A 14,534-nucleotide genomic window follows, 5' to 3' on the forward strand; every position below is an offset into this window, starting at 1 on the left:
GATGCAGAGCTTGATCTCCATTATCAAGGATGCTAAAATATAAATCTTAGTTATTACAGGTCCTAACTTCACCAAACTTGAATGGATGGTGTTTTTTATGATACAGATGCACCTGACAGGCATGGATGCTGAATCTGAGCCATAGGTTGCGGATGCTGGAGGAAGTTAAGGTTTTAATTGCTAGTGCCCTCTGATGATGATATCTTAGTTATTACTGGTCCAAACTTGCATGGATGATGCGTCTTATGATACCAATGCACCTGACAGGCTTGAATGCTGAATCTGAGCCATAGGTTTCAGATGCTGGATGAGGTTTAGTTTTTTGGAACAGGTCACATGTTTTATAGATGATAGCTTGCATAGTTGATTTAACTTTATTATAAATTAAACGCAGAGGTTGCTTCAGATGCAGAGCCTGATATCCATTATCAAGGATGCTAAAGAAATCTCCTACCTCACTCAAACCTGCTCGATAGATAGATGTGTTTGTTGATAAATGATATAACATGATTCCTATGATATAGTATTGTTTGATATGAAACAATATTGTTTGATATGATACAATATGATATCATGTTATATTATAAAAAGTTTTATGATATGATATGATATTGTATCAATTTTTTTGATATTTTATGATATGATATTGTGATGTATAGTATTGTTTATTATGATACAATATTGTATAATTGTATCATTGTATTTTTAATTTATTATTTTATCACATGATACAATTACATAAGATATTGCAAATTATTATATTGTATCCTATGATACAATATTGTATATTCTATGATATTTTATCATACAATATTGTATAATATGATATTGGTTTCTGTAATATAGAATTATATCATATGAAATTGTATTATATGATATTGTAATATTATACAATATTGTATCATACGATATTGTATGATATGATATTGGTTTATATGATATATTATCATATCACATGAAATTGTATTATATGATATTGTAATATATATAATTGTGTCATATGATACAATATGTATAATATGATAATGTATTTTATAATATTTTACTTTATCACATTTTATTCTATCATTTGATAAGATACAATTTTGGAATCAAATTATATTGTATTATATGATATGATATCATATTATGTATCAAATATGTTTCAGTGTCATACAATACAATATCATACTATATCATAAGGGTGATGCTCCGTCTCGGTGAGCTTAGTAATCTATGATTACCTATGTTTATAAAATGAGATTGAGACCAAAAGTGAGCTTGTTTAACTTTTATGGCCCTAAGGCCTGGTCCTTAATAAAATATTTTTATTGCATAATACATGGTAGCACTAACTCATTACTGCTCCTAGAGATGTCATGGCTTTTTCTTAGAACTTTAATGCATGTACTAATATACCGGTAGTACCAGTGCTTATGCATGGTACATTTAGTTAAGATGTAGATACTTAAGTCATATACAAATGTCCTCTATTTTAGGAGCACTGCTGAAAGCTTCTTTTATCTGTGCGGACATTGTGAGTCTAACCTCCCCTCGGTCTCTGAAGGAGCAGTTGATGGAGGGTTATGGTGGGGGGTTCGAGATCCATAGCTGGTCCGTTCTACCCCAGGGCTCAGGTAACATACATTACATTTACCTGTGCAACAGAATCTTGTAAATCCATCTATTTTCCCTTTCATCTAATTTGGAAAATGACCCTCATCCATCGCATCTGTAAAAGATGCTTGGATAAGGGTTCCATTCTTCTTTTTTTCTATTTTGTTGGGGTTTTTTTTTGGGGGGGTGGATGTTGTTGTGAAATGATTTGAACATTTACTGAATTGTGAGAACCCATTAACTGTACTTGCAAGGAATGGGGACCAGCAGTATCTTGGCAGGGGCTGTAATGGCTGCTCTTCTGAGGGCTTCAGGGAAAACATGTGACAAGAAAGGCCTGATTCATGCTGTATGTACTAGTATTTATTTAAAATGCAAAAAATTTGCAAACATAACACAACATGATATTATTTAAGGACTACGGAATTATTCTTTGAGTATGAGATGATACTTTGGTTGGAGTGTGATCAAATCTAAAAAAGTGTACTACTATTTAAAACAATTCCATTGGTACTTAGGACTTTGCTATCACTGACTTTTACTGTAATACAATTTAAAGATTAGTGGAATGAAACTTAACTCTCCTGTTAACCTGAAGAATGTTCATTGTATCAATATTTTACTGTACCATGCCCACAGTGGGTTATTTTTCCTTCTTTTAATGAATGGGTATATTGTACAGGCACTTCTTTGTATATTACCCCCCCCCCCCCCCTCTCTTCAATGAAATTAAATTATTGGCCAGGTAATTAAATTGTTCATTTTGATTTCAACAGGTGCTGTACCTGGAACAGCTGCTTACTACTGGGGGAGGGTGGCAGGACCAGGTGGGGGGACTTATGGGGGGAATCAAGATCGGACTGTCTGAGGCCAAACTCCCCATAGCTGTGGAGGCGGTGGATCTGAAGGTGTCCGATGAAGTTATTCAGATGGTCAACGAGAGGCTTTTACTGATCTACACGGGAAAGACCAGACTGGCTCGCAATCTCTTACAGGTAAGGAAGAGGCACTTGTTTTTCAGATGACGTTTTTACCCTTTTTACATTTTAATAATAGCGCAAGGTATCCAACTATTACACAATGGGGGTAAACTTCATCGCAGAAACAAGTTCCTGTAAGGTAAGAGGGTTCAGGTGGAAAGGTTTTTTTAAGGGGGCAGTGTATTGGAGAAAAAGGAAATGAAAACAAGAAACATGGAATAAAATCATTTTCTCACAGTTAGAGTAGTAAAAACTGTACCATGCATTCATGCATTATTTTTTGCAGGAGGTTGTCAGAAACTGGTATGCTAGAAATCCAAACATTGTGGAGACTGAGAATGCTCTTGTAATACTGGCACAGGAGTGTGCCCATGGCTTTATTGATGGTAAGTTCATAAGCTCTAATTATATTATTTACATATAAATATACATCATCCTGTGTGTGGAAAAAAGAAGAAAAGGTTTTTATATTGCATCCAACTTTATTAAATATATGTAATTTTTAATTTTTTTAATTTGTTCAAAGAAAATGGAAAAGTTGTTTTGGTTGCTTAAAAGATCAAAATTTTTGTTGATTAATGTATAATATAGATCCTTAACAAAACATGTCAGGAGGAATTGGTAACAACTTTATTGTCTTATAAGATAAAAAGCTCTTCATATTAAGGAGATTAGTTAAGTCTTAAAATGACCATAGTCATCCAACCCTTTTAAAGTTTCATTTGCAAAATAACAGCAAAAAATCCTGTCGTTACTGCATGTTCATATTGACATTATTAAACAAGTATTACATATGTACATGTATATGCATCTTGCTTCATTTGCATATGGCCAATTAAGATATAATCTGTGATAATTAAGGACTAATGAATTATATACAGTTTAAAGCAATTTATGCTCCAATATAAAAGGAGTGAAAAGAGTGTTAAAAATTTGCTGAAAAATAGCTTGAATCATCTACAATTTAATTCTACAATGTTGAATTCTCTGAATTATGTCTTTATGAAGAATTATTCATATCAAGTTAATGATTTTATTTCACAAAGTTATAGATTATTATATTGAATATTATATTGAATATTCAAATTAATTATGATGTCATTCTTAGAGTATTTTAACCTCTGGTTTTGTACCCAAGTTGAAACTTGTAAGTTAAACAATGTTTTAAAACGCTTGTTTTTCATTGTTTTATTTACTATTTGCCAATAACACAAAGGCAGTTGATAGATATATTTGTAACATGGATTATAGTTGACCTAATATGGTTTATACGTGGTCAGCAGATTCCATATGGGGACTCGCGTTCCACTTTTGTCCCATTTTGAATTTACTGACCACTATAAACCATATTAGGTCAACTACAAACCATGTACCTTAAATAATATTTTAACATGCAAAAAGGTTTGATGTTGAGCAATATAATTTCCAACAGGCAACCTCCAAAAAGTTGGATCATGTTTGGACAAATATTGGGCAATGAAGAAGATACTAGCGCCAGGATGTGAAACAGCCACCATTGCTAAGCTAATGGCGGCCTCAAGACCCTTCGCATATGGCATGTGTATGGCAGGAGCAGGGGGAGGGGGATTTCTCTATGTTTTAACAAAAGACGCAAATCATAAACACTTACTGATGGACATCCTAAATACCGTGGAGGTAAATTGGTTGTTTGACTCATTTCATTAGCAACTTTAATTTTTTTTTAATGTTAAACATGTGGGTTTATTTCCTTTGTTGTTGAGATTTTTTTTTACATTGTCTCAGTTTAATAAACGGTACTATTACGCATATCAAGCTTCTGTTCTAAAAAATAAATGTCAAATGCTTTTTCCTCAAGTTTCAACTCAATTTTTCCATTTAGTCTTTTAAACAAAGAAGGCTCAATCTACCAAAATCATATGAATATGTAAAGTAATGCACTAGGGTATCCAACTGTAGCTCTTTAGCATGACCCCACATCAGTTGATCCTTTTTTTTTTTGGTTTCTTTCCTTATGCATAATCATGCCTCGAAACATCAAAGATATATATTTATAAATTTTCTTAATAGGGTACAGAGGGGAAAGAGATTTATGAATGCAGCATAGATACAGAAGGGTTGGTGCTATCTGTGGAGGATTGAAGGAGACCGTGTGGGGAAGATGGGGGCCAAGATCACAAGTTAGCTCAACCAGTGGATTGACCTTTGCCTGAGATATGAATAGCTGTGTGATTTAAGGAGGCTGGATGGTTAACAAATGAACCATCAGATCTAGCTTTAAGTTTTTAGATTGAGTTTTTAATTAAGCTATAAAATTATTCAGTAAATAAAAATTACTTATAATTTAGCCTTAAAATTCGAAATTTTCTTGTATCTCTATACAGAGCTCGACCTCTCCTCTAAAAGGTCATTATACCCTAAATATGACCTTGACCATCTAGCCCTTTAAACTGAAGGACATTTTATCTCTTTTATTTAATAAGCTATAAAGGAATGGGATTGATTAGAATTTTGACTGAGTTATACATGTATATGAATATGATATGAGCCATATTTAATGCAAGTTTAAAGAATAGAACGTTTGTGGAAAATGTTTACATTTGTAAAGTGTACTGCTGATTAAAAAAGACAAATATCAAACAGCAATGATCTTTTTTTTAATACACACATTGAACTTTATAATCCATAATTGTCTTATGACTAATGTTGTTTATAATACGTATAATTAATTACCAAATGACAAAAATGAATACATGTTCATGTACATGTACATCTACAACAAAACATGTACCGGGTATGTAAAAACTGCCAATTAGGAATGATAATGGTATCAAACTTAATTGAACAGTAAGGAGGAAGGGTCTAATTGAATTGATTCAATCAGAGTAAAGTGTCTGGAGCACCCTGACTAGCCTGGTTAACCAGTTTTAATAAGTTGCATTTGCAAAATTTTGTAATCAAGTATCATTTGCTAGTACACCTTTAAAACATTTTGTTAAAAATCTTCTGATGATGGAAGTTATTCCTATGAGCTTATGTTTGTAAAATTATGCTAAATAAATTAGACATAAATTTATTCTCTTGTTTTCACTTATATACATTTAAGAGTTCAGAGTTATTTACAGGAAATATATAAGGAATAAGGAATCATTCTTTGAGTATTATGAGGTGATAATTTCGGTCGGGGCGTGATCAAATCCAATAAAGCCCGAAGGGCTTTATGATAGATTTGATCACGCCCCGACCGAAATTATCACCTCATAATATTCAAAGAATGATTCCTTATTACTTATATTTATATAATTTTAAGCCATCGTACTATTAAGTATTTAAATATAAATAAGCAAACCCCGCTGGCGCCTCAATTTGGCGTCATTTGTATTATGGGTTATATTGTACAAAATCGATACGTAGTGTTATCACAGGCAAAGACACTGGAAAATGTAAATATAATTTAATAAGGACGATTTTTAATGTCTGCACCATTTAATCCATATACATTGAAGAATAGCTTAGGCAGGTGATCTGGGTTATCTTTCAGTTCCTCCTCATAGGTGATCAATATACCGGTACATGTACCCCCAAAACTCTTCTAGAACTCTACGCCCAACACAAACCAATAACCAAAGCTAATCATTTACTTCATCAGGTCTAGGCAACCTCCGTTTTTGGAGGATAGATTTTATCCTCCAAAATTGGAGGATAGATGTTTGCGCCCCCTGGTGGATCTTTTCAGATAAGGGCAATTTACTCTGTTTTTCCAAAGGGAGTTAACTATGAATAAAATATAATTATTAGACAATAAAAATATCACCTTATTTAGCTATTATTAATTATATTTATTGATAATATTTAGTAAATATTAAAGTTTAAATAATTGCAGGGCTGATTTTAAAGAAAAATATTTTATGTGAAGACTCTCACATTTTTTTCAATATTCAGGATAATTGATATCTATAAATGGTATCATTTTGACTAATAAAATTTAACGATGTCTATTTGTGTGAAGGGATTAAATTTAAATGATACTTAATAACCTGTGAATTAATTAGAATAAGAGCTACAAAGTTCCTAAGGTATATGCAAACATTTACTTTGTACATGTACAATATAGCTGATCAAGATATCTATTATGTGTCTCTAAACGTGAATGAACTCATTAATGTTTTAATGAGGAATAAACATCACTATTTTGTGATTTTTATTAAATGAAACAGATGTAAATAGTCTATGTCATATGTAAAACTGAACACAGGAAGTACACTTTTTCAAAGCATATTGTGAAAATACTATACATAGAATTTCAAATCGCCGCATACACTCATTAGTTTACTTCCTTAACTTTAATTCCCATATGGTCTGGTGCTTGCATTTTCTCATTAAAGATATGCACGAAGCCTTTGAAATATACCCATGCTATCCTCCAAAAATGGAGGATAACTTCACCCACAATACAAAGTGACTTTCCATATATGGTAAAAATCAGCAGCCATCTTGAAATTGAGCTATCCTCCAAAAACAGAGGTTGCCTAGACCTGTTTATTGATCTATAATGCTGATATCATTAACCATTCCTTTGATGTAATGAGAATAAGGCTGTTACGAAATATTTTTTAGCTTACCCGAGCTGAAATTTATGTGAAAGCATCCTCATGTAGTGTTTGAAATTGCACTGAAGTTTTTTTTTGGTCATGATCCTTGCGGATAGGGTGGGTCCACAATAGAAGGGGTCAAATTTTATGAGAAAAAAAAATAATTTTGTACAAAAACTCAAGTATGTAATAAAATATGGTATTACTTATATGCAAGCTTCTTGACTTATAGTTGATTCTCAATTGAATTATTGTGTCCCACAAGGGTTCAAGGTCTGATGTAGGTTTATGTATTTATGAGCAATAGTTCAAGATCTTATTCAATACTGCAATGCTTAATGTGACTATGAATTCATCCTGTTACAAAAGGGACTCATTGCTTAGCATAAGAATATCTGGAGAAAAAAATTGTACCTGGTCTTTTTATACAGGATCTATTCTACTACATTACACAGATATTTTGTTTATGATTCAACTAAGCTGATTTAATTATAGCTATTGTTGTTCAGGTAAGCGATGTTGCCCATGGGCCTCTTGATTTTAAAGAATGAAAAATCTTTCATTTCGTATATCAAATGTAGACAATGTATTGTAGCACGCACTTTGTAACCATGCGTTTGATACAATATTTTTTTGTTATACTTTCATGTTAAATACTGAAATCTGATTGGTTTAGATGCAGTTCATAATCTGTTCTATTGCCCTCAGCGTTAGCAACGCACTTAGCAACGGGTAACATTACAAATTGTTACATGCGCGAAAATCATGTGCGTACGGTTCGCCTTAGAAATTATGTTATTCCTATCTATAAAAGCAGTGATGCTTTTTTTATATATAATTAAGACATTCAGTATAACAAAATAAATAGTGCCTGTTTGGGAGGATAACAGTTGAAATTGACACCCCTCGAAAACCACTGTCAACCGACGCGAAGCGGAGGTTGACAATGGTTTTCGAGGGGTGTCAATTTCAACTGTTCTTGATTTATGACGAGGTCATGAGTCGTTTTGTTTTTTACACAATTTAAGACTCTTCGTACTTTCGTGATACACAAAGGATTTTACATGTAACTAAGGAGGCTGGATGTTCAACAAATTATATAGCCATCAACTTTACGTAAAATTTTAAGAAATGATTAGTTTTCCCAAAAACTATATTTGTATAGAGTTCTCCTTCTAAAGGAGATAAATACAGTGTAAAAATGGCCACAATCATTGAGCCTCCTAAAGTACATAAGCTTTTATTATACTTTCATGTTAAATACTGAAATATGATTGGTTTAGACGCAGTTGATAATCCGTTCTATTAACCTCAGTGTTAGCAACACACTTAGCAACGGGTAACACAACAAATTGTCACATGCGCGTAAATTATGCGCGTACGGTTCGCCGTGGAATGCACGTCATTTCTATATAAAATCAGTAAAAAAATCTCTAAAATTAAGACATTCAGTATAATAAAATAAATAGTGCCTGTTTGGGAGGATAACAGTTGAAATTGACACCCCTCGAAAACCATTGTCAACCTCCGCTTCGCGTCGGTTGACAATGGTTTCCTCGGGGTGTCAATTTCAATTGTTACCCTCCCAAACAGGTACTATTTATATATTGTAAATTATAAAACCATTATCCAAATGTAATTTAAGTTTTTATATTATGATATTTATTCCATCCAATAGGTATATACATGTAGTACATTTTTTTCTATGCGTTTTCCTTCTATTTGATTGCGTGCTTGATTTAACAAAAGAACCATTATTTATGATAGAACATTCTTCTCTTCATTTGAATATAATCAAACAATAAATTGCTTTCTTTTGTGATTCATCGGGAAATAAAGGTAGCGACGTTACAGGTAAAAAATATATAACCCGCGTTAAGATATCGTTGGGGGTCCCTTAACTGGTTCCGTTCCGAAAAGTACCAATAGCCATGTATATGAAAAAGGGCCAATAATTGCCAAGGAATCATTTTGATGTTTGAAGTTTCAATAACTTTAAACGAATGAGTCCGGTCGTGCCTTTTATGAATGGTTAATCAGACGTATATTTCACGCGGGCAAAATCCACAGAATGAATTAAAAAAAAAATTAAATAAATCATCGAGACACAATGCAGTGGACCATTTCAAAACACGATAAGATTATCAGATAAAAAAATAAAATAAAATCCCTCTCTGTGAGCATTATTTACTACCGGTATTTTGGGAATTTTAATCAACATGAATCAGGCTTTGATGAATCTAGTATGTTTAAAAACCTCCTGAAACAGCATGTTTTTGTATATCTTCTTGGTATTTGGGTTTTCGTCCCTGTTTTACTTTGCGGGTGCTAGGTCTTTTCTACGATGGGCGCTAAACACCGTGAAATTCTTGGTTGTGTGCATGAGGTTGACGATTCTTCTTTATGCTTCATGTATTGTTTATACACTAACTACAAGCCCGCCATGTTCGGACGAGAAAGCTTTGCAAGCAATTGACAAATTGGTAAGTAGATCTGATCAGATATTTTTTCCTTCCGATTTGATTCATGTTAAAAAAAAACTAGGCATGTTGAATCGTTTTCGTGCGTGCGCGAGCGTCTGTGCGCGTACGTGTGTGTGCGTTGGGATGATGGGGGGGGGGGGGGTGTCAGTTCAATACCAAAGATCCTGATATGCAAAAAAATCCCAGTAACCTGATATGTTTTTAAATGCCCTAACAGTCCTTTCAATCATTTGCCGTTGTCGGTTAATTTGAGGGAAACGTGAGTGGAAGGGAGAGAGATCTGGGTTACATGTAAAACAGAAATGCCCCTGCCAGAAGCGCTCCCCCATCACTGCCATCATTTCCCAGCTCTCTCTTTACAAAGAACGTGCCTCTAAACACAATTGCCCGTAAGAATCATATCAACAATTTTGTGCAAAAACAACATGCGCGCTTTTCATTCATTCTTCTTTTAAACGAAAGCATGAAATAAATAGGCTTAATTCAATGAGCAATGACATTTTAAACATCAAACCTAAAGAAAGATTCTTCTTTGAATAAGGATTATTGTTATAGGCATTTGCTTAATAAACCAGGACTTCTTCGTCTTTTATATGCATATACGCAGCTCCTGTTTTCACATTTAAATACATGTACATATTATAAATATAAAGCACACTTAGGTAAATTCACTATATTGGAGCTCCACCTCCACTTGAACTCACGAACTCTGGAACCCACTCTCTCTTAGTAGTGAGCTTGAACTCACGAACTCTGGAACCCACTCTCTCTTAGTAGTGAGCTTGAACTCACGAACTCTGGAACCCACTTTCTCTTAGTAGTGAGCTTGAACTCACTAACTCTGGAACCCACTCTCTCTAAGTAGTGAGCGATCACCACGCAAACCACTCAGCCACTACACATGACAAAAATTTTGCTTTTGATGACGAACGGAACCTAGCGCGTCCTAGCTATAGTGCTTTTTATATTGTGCTTTAACGCCAAAACGTGTACATGGGAATTCAGTTTTTACTGTAAACCAACTTTTATTCGCGTGCGAGAGATTTTTACAAGGTTGCAAGAGCCTCTTCGTCGCGAATATTTCTCGCTGGTCCTTGCCCTATAGGTTTAGTAATAACACAGTTGTAGATGAGTCTGGATTGTAAAAATTAGTCGCCGCGACCGAATTTATCTCAGATCAGATTGACACAATTGAGGACTATGGAGAAACACAAAACGGATATATAAAAGTGTTGTGAAATATGATATAAGATCTGATTTTTATTCGTTTTGTTTCAGTGTTCGGATGCATTACGGGGGAGGGTGTTTGGGAATTTGTGTGGACCTCTCTGTGAGACTTTGGACATACGTTATAGTTCTTGTACGAGTCAAGGCGGTGAAAAAGACGTCTTCTATGTGTCGTGGAACAACATCACCACAACTTCTCTTGTTATGAAAAGAACAAGATTTTCAGATATTTTGAGTAATGATATTTACTCTTCTGGCAAAGAACGGGACTTAGAAAAACGTTTATTGATGAAAATCGAGAGTCTTGTAAATGGACACTTGCATATTAAGAAATCCTTTAAGTCCGTTCAGGACGTTTTACGTTTGTTTTGGACAATGGAGAAAAATGTTCCAATAGGAAGCAAAAAATCAGACGTATTCAGAAATTTGCACGGCCTTGCACTACAGAAAGAGTTTGTGTTAAGCATACTATGTCATAATGACGACATTTTCCCTAAACTACATGGATCGTGCGGTTCGTTTTATTTCGTGGAACGTATGCCCTTCACTCTGCATGACGTAGGCATCTCGTGGTCAGCACGTGTCGCAGTTGCTTTGAAATTACTCGATCTCACTCATCAACTGAATTATTCCTTTCATGGTAAACTGCATGTATGTGACATTAAGGAGGACAATATTGGTGTTAGTTACCATAACAACAGTGTTAAAGTGCACATATTAGATGCAGATTCTGTTGTTCTGAATGATAATCTTCTGATTGAGATGGAAACACGTCATTGCGTGGATGACGCGGGTTGCGCGGAAGGGAATTGTCGAGGTGTTTGTAATACGAAGATTGGCAGATGTCAGCGACAATTAATCAACACAAATTTGCAGGTGTTTAATTATTAGTACAGGTGTAGTCAACAACTTAGTTAAATGTTTGAAAAACCCACAAAGGGGATAACATTTATTTTCTTCTACGTCCAGTATTTCAAACTTAATTTGTGTAGGCGTTAAAAAATAATTTGACGGCGTTTCTAATGTATTGCAGGTTATATGCCAACAGATTTTCTCCGATTCAGACGCCAACCACCATCATGGTCAATTAAGACACCCACCCTTTGTCATTCGGAAAGGGTTGGAGGAAATTCTTCAGGAGTGCATATCCATACAAAATGTCGACGAAACTGACGACAAGACTGCATTGCAGGAAATGGAAATTATACATAAAATTAGGGATCTTTTACTCAACACGGTTTGATAGAAAATAATCAATAAATTTAAAACAAGAAATTACATATACATGTTACTCTTTTAGTTGTTTAGTAGTCTGGGTGAATTTAATTACACTTCCTTTAAACGATACGAATTTTCTGATTCACGATTTACCATTCCAATGAATCATGAAATCCATGCAGCGGGTTTATTTTGTATACCTACAGCAGAATCCATTAAATTGAATCCCAAATAAACTAAAAAATAAATTCAAAATCCACAAATATTGGCCAACAGAATGATATTCAATAGATTCCACAGAAACAGACACTCTTTTTTGAAAGCAAACAAGAATGAGATAATGAGATCAAAAGAATGGCATTATATATTGTGAAGGAGAAGAGTATCGCGTTGTATTGATACATTTTTGAAAAAAAAAACCCAATACCGATAGTATAAAATGTTTATTATTTTCTTCATTTATATATAATTATACATCTACCTTCAAATTGTAAAGAAGAAAGCGATTCATCCATGTAATACATGTATATTTAAGAACAAACTCCATCACTTGTGTTTTACAGGCCAGGGGCAAAAAAGTATTATAAATACACAAATTGACATTTAAAAGTAAAATACTACACAAAGAGTACGTGCATGTAAATTAAACTATAATACACCATTTCGATATATCATAAATAGAAAACCCACCTACTTGTAGCACCATACTTACACAAATTACTACAAAATTCTACCAAAACAAAAATTCCAACAAATGTAAAAACAAGGATAGGAATGTAACCATACATGTACATGCACTTGGAACTATTCAATATGACCCCACAAGTGACATTAAGGTGGAATAACACATCATCACAATATGACCGACCTCTCATCGAAACGGCATTTCGTTTTATTAAATAAAAAGGATATTATCGATGGAAACATGTACATTTAACTTACTATTTAGCCGAGTGGATAAAGCGTGGGGCTTTTTATATATTCCATTTTATACCCCAAAACTGCAAATTTTTCGCATATTTGACATATGTACAGTTTACTTTTCAATATATTATCTTTTATAATCAAATAATTGACTGTTAATTTGAGTGACTTTTTTCAGGTGTGTTATTTCACCTTAAGAATCATGATCGTGAAATTATAATACCTTGTTAACTTGTAACAAGAGGCCAATTGGCCTTAACGGTCACCTGAGTAGCATACATCCCATACACAAACTTGTCACGGAGCCTCATATATGCATCTAATTAATTAGGTTTCATACTGGAGTAGAAAAATTATAAATTTGTAATGACGACCACATTTCAAAAAGAACTGTGAAACCTATAATTTTGGTGAAAAACTAAGATCTGGTCTACAAAATCATGAATTCAGTTTTCCTTTCAGGTGTGTGGGAGTAAAGAAGATACTTTTTTAACTTTATATGCATTAACATCTATACATCCATTTTGGCCCTGTCCTAGAGTCAAAACCCATCCTTGAGGGGACATGAAAATTAAAATTTCAGTAGAGGACTTCCTGGTAAACATAATTATTAGTCAGTTTTTTTACTACAGATGTGTGCGATAAGAGAAGAAAATAAAATGCATTAACACTATATTGCCATATCCCCCCCTTCATGTCCTGAACCCCTGACCAAGGGGCCATGAATTTCACAATTTAGGTAAAGGAGATTGTGGATATCATAACCATGTATTCAGTTTTTGCCCACATGTGTGGGAGTAGAGAAGAAGATTTTTTAAGATTTAAAACTGTTTTACTATATGGCCATATTGGCCCCACCCTAGAGCCTGAACACCTAACAAAGGGGTCATGAATTTCACAATTTTAGTAGAGGCCCTCATGGACATCTTAACCATGTATTCAGTTTTTTGCTCACATGTGTGGTAGTAGAGAGGAAGATTTTTAAGATTTAAAACAGTTTTACTATATGGCCACATTGCCCCCCCCCCACTAGAGTCTGAACACCTAACAAAGGGGTCATGAATTTTACAATTTTGGTAGAGGGCCTCATGGACATCATAACCATGCATTTAGTTTTTAACAAATATATATGGAAGTAGAGAAGAAGATTTTCTAAGATTTAATACATTTTTACTATTTGGCCACATTGGCCCCACCCTAGAGCCTGAACCCCTGACCCAGGGGTCATGAATTTCACAATTTTGATAGAGGGCCTCATGGACATCCTAATCATGCATTTAGTTTTTAACAAATATATATGGGAGTAGAGAGGAAGATTTTTAAGATTTAAAACAGTTTTACTATATGGCCACATTAGCCCCACCCTAGAGCCTGAACCCCTGACCCAGGGATCATGAATTTCACAATTTTGATAGAGGGCCTCATGGACATCATAATCATGCATTTATTTTTTAACAAATATATATGGGAGTAGAGAAGAAGATTTTCTAAGATTTAATACATTTTTACTATTTGGCCATATTGGCCCCACCCTA

At 34.0% G+C, this 14,534-nt stretch overlaps 2 protein-coding genes across 3 annotated transcripts in view; both read left to right on the forward strand.

Annotated features, from left to right (window-relative positions):
• LOC128189828 (L-fucose kinase-like) overlaps positions 1-5,327 on the forward strand; it is a 53,058-nt gene extending 47,731 nt beyond the window's left edge. The window contains exons 23-28 of the mRNA XM_052861597.1: positions 1,479-1,616; positions 1,851-1,945; positions 2,373-2,591; positions 2,863-2,962; positions 4,009-4,232; positions 4,626-5,327. Of these exons, the coding sequence (XP_052717557.1) occupies positions 1,479-1,616; positions 1,851-1,945; positions 2,373-2,591; positions 2,863-2,962; positions 4,009-4,232; positions 4,626-4,697 (848 nt within the window). The 3' untranslated portion in view covers positions 4,698-5,327. The remainder of the gene's footprint in view (positions 1-1,478; positions 1,617-1,850; positions 1,946-2,372; positions 2,592-2,862; positions 2,963-4,008; positions 4,233-4,625) is intronic.
• A 4,023-nt stretch (positions 5,328-9,350) lies between these two features.
• On the forward strand, positions 9,351-12,137 carry LOC128189576 (divergent protein kinase domain 1C-like). 2 transcript variants are annotated; one of them, XM_052861236.1, is made up of 3 exons: positions 9,351-9,630; positions 10,909-11,733; positions 11,891-12,137. In XM_052861236.1, exons 1-3 carry the CDS (start codon positions 9,418-9,420, stop codon positions 12,098-12,100), a joined length of 1,248 nt encoding a protein of 415 aa, XP_052717196.1. In that variant the 5' UTR covers positions 9,351-9,417; the 3' UTR covers positions 12,101-12,137. The 2 variants fall into 2 exon arrangements, with proteins under 2 accessions (XP_052717196.1, XP_052717197.1); XM_052861237.1 differs by having other exon boundaries at positions 10,909-11,309; positions 11,891-12,026.
• Positions 12,138-14,534: the final 2,397 nt, after the last annotated feature.

Source organism: Crassostrea angulata, chromosome 6 (genome assembly GCF_025612915.1).
Source record: "Crassostrea angulata isolate pt1a10 chromosome 6, ASM2561291v2, whole genome shotgun sequence".
NCBI lineage: Eukaryota > Metazoa > Mollusca > Bivalvia > Ostreida > Ostreidae > Magallana > Magallana angulata.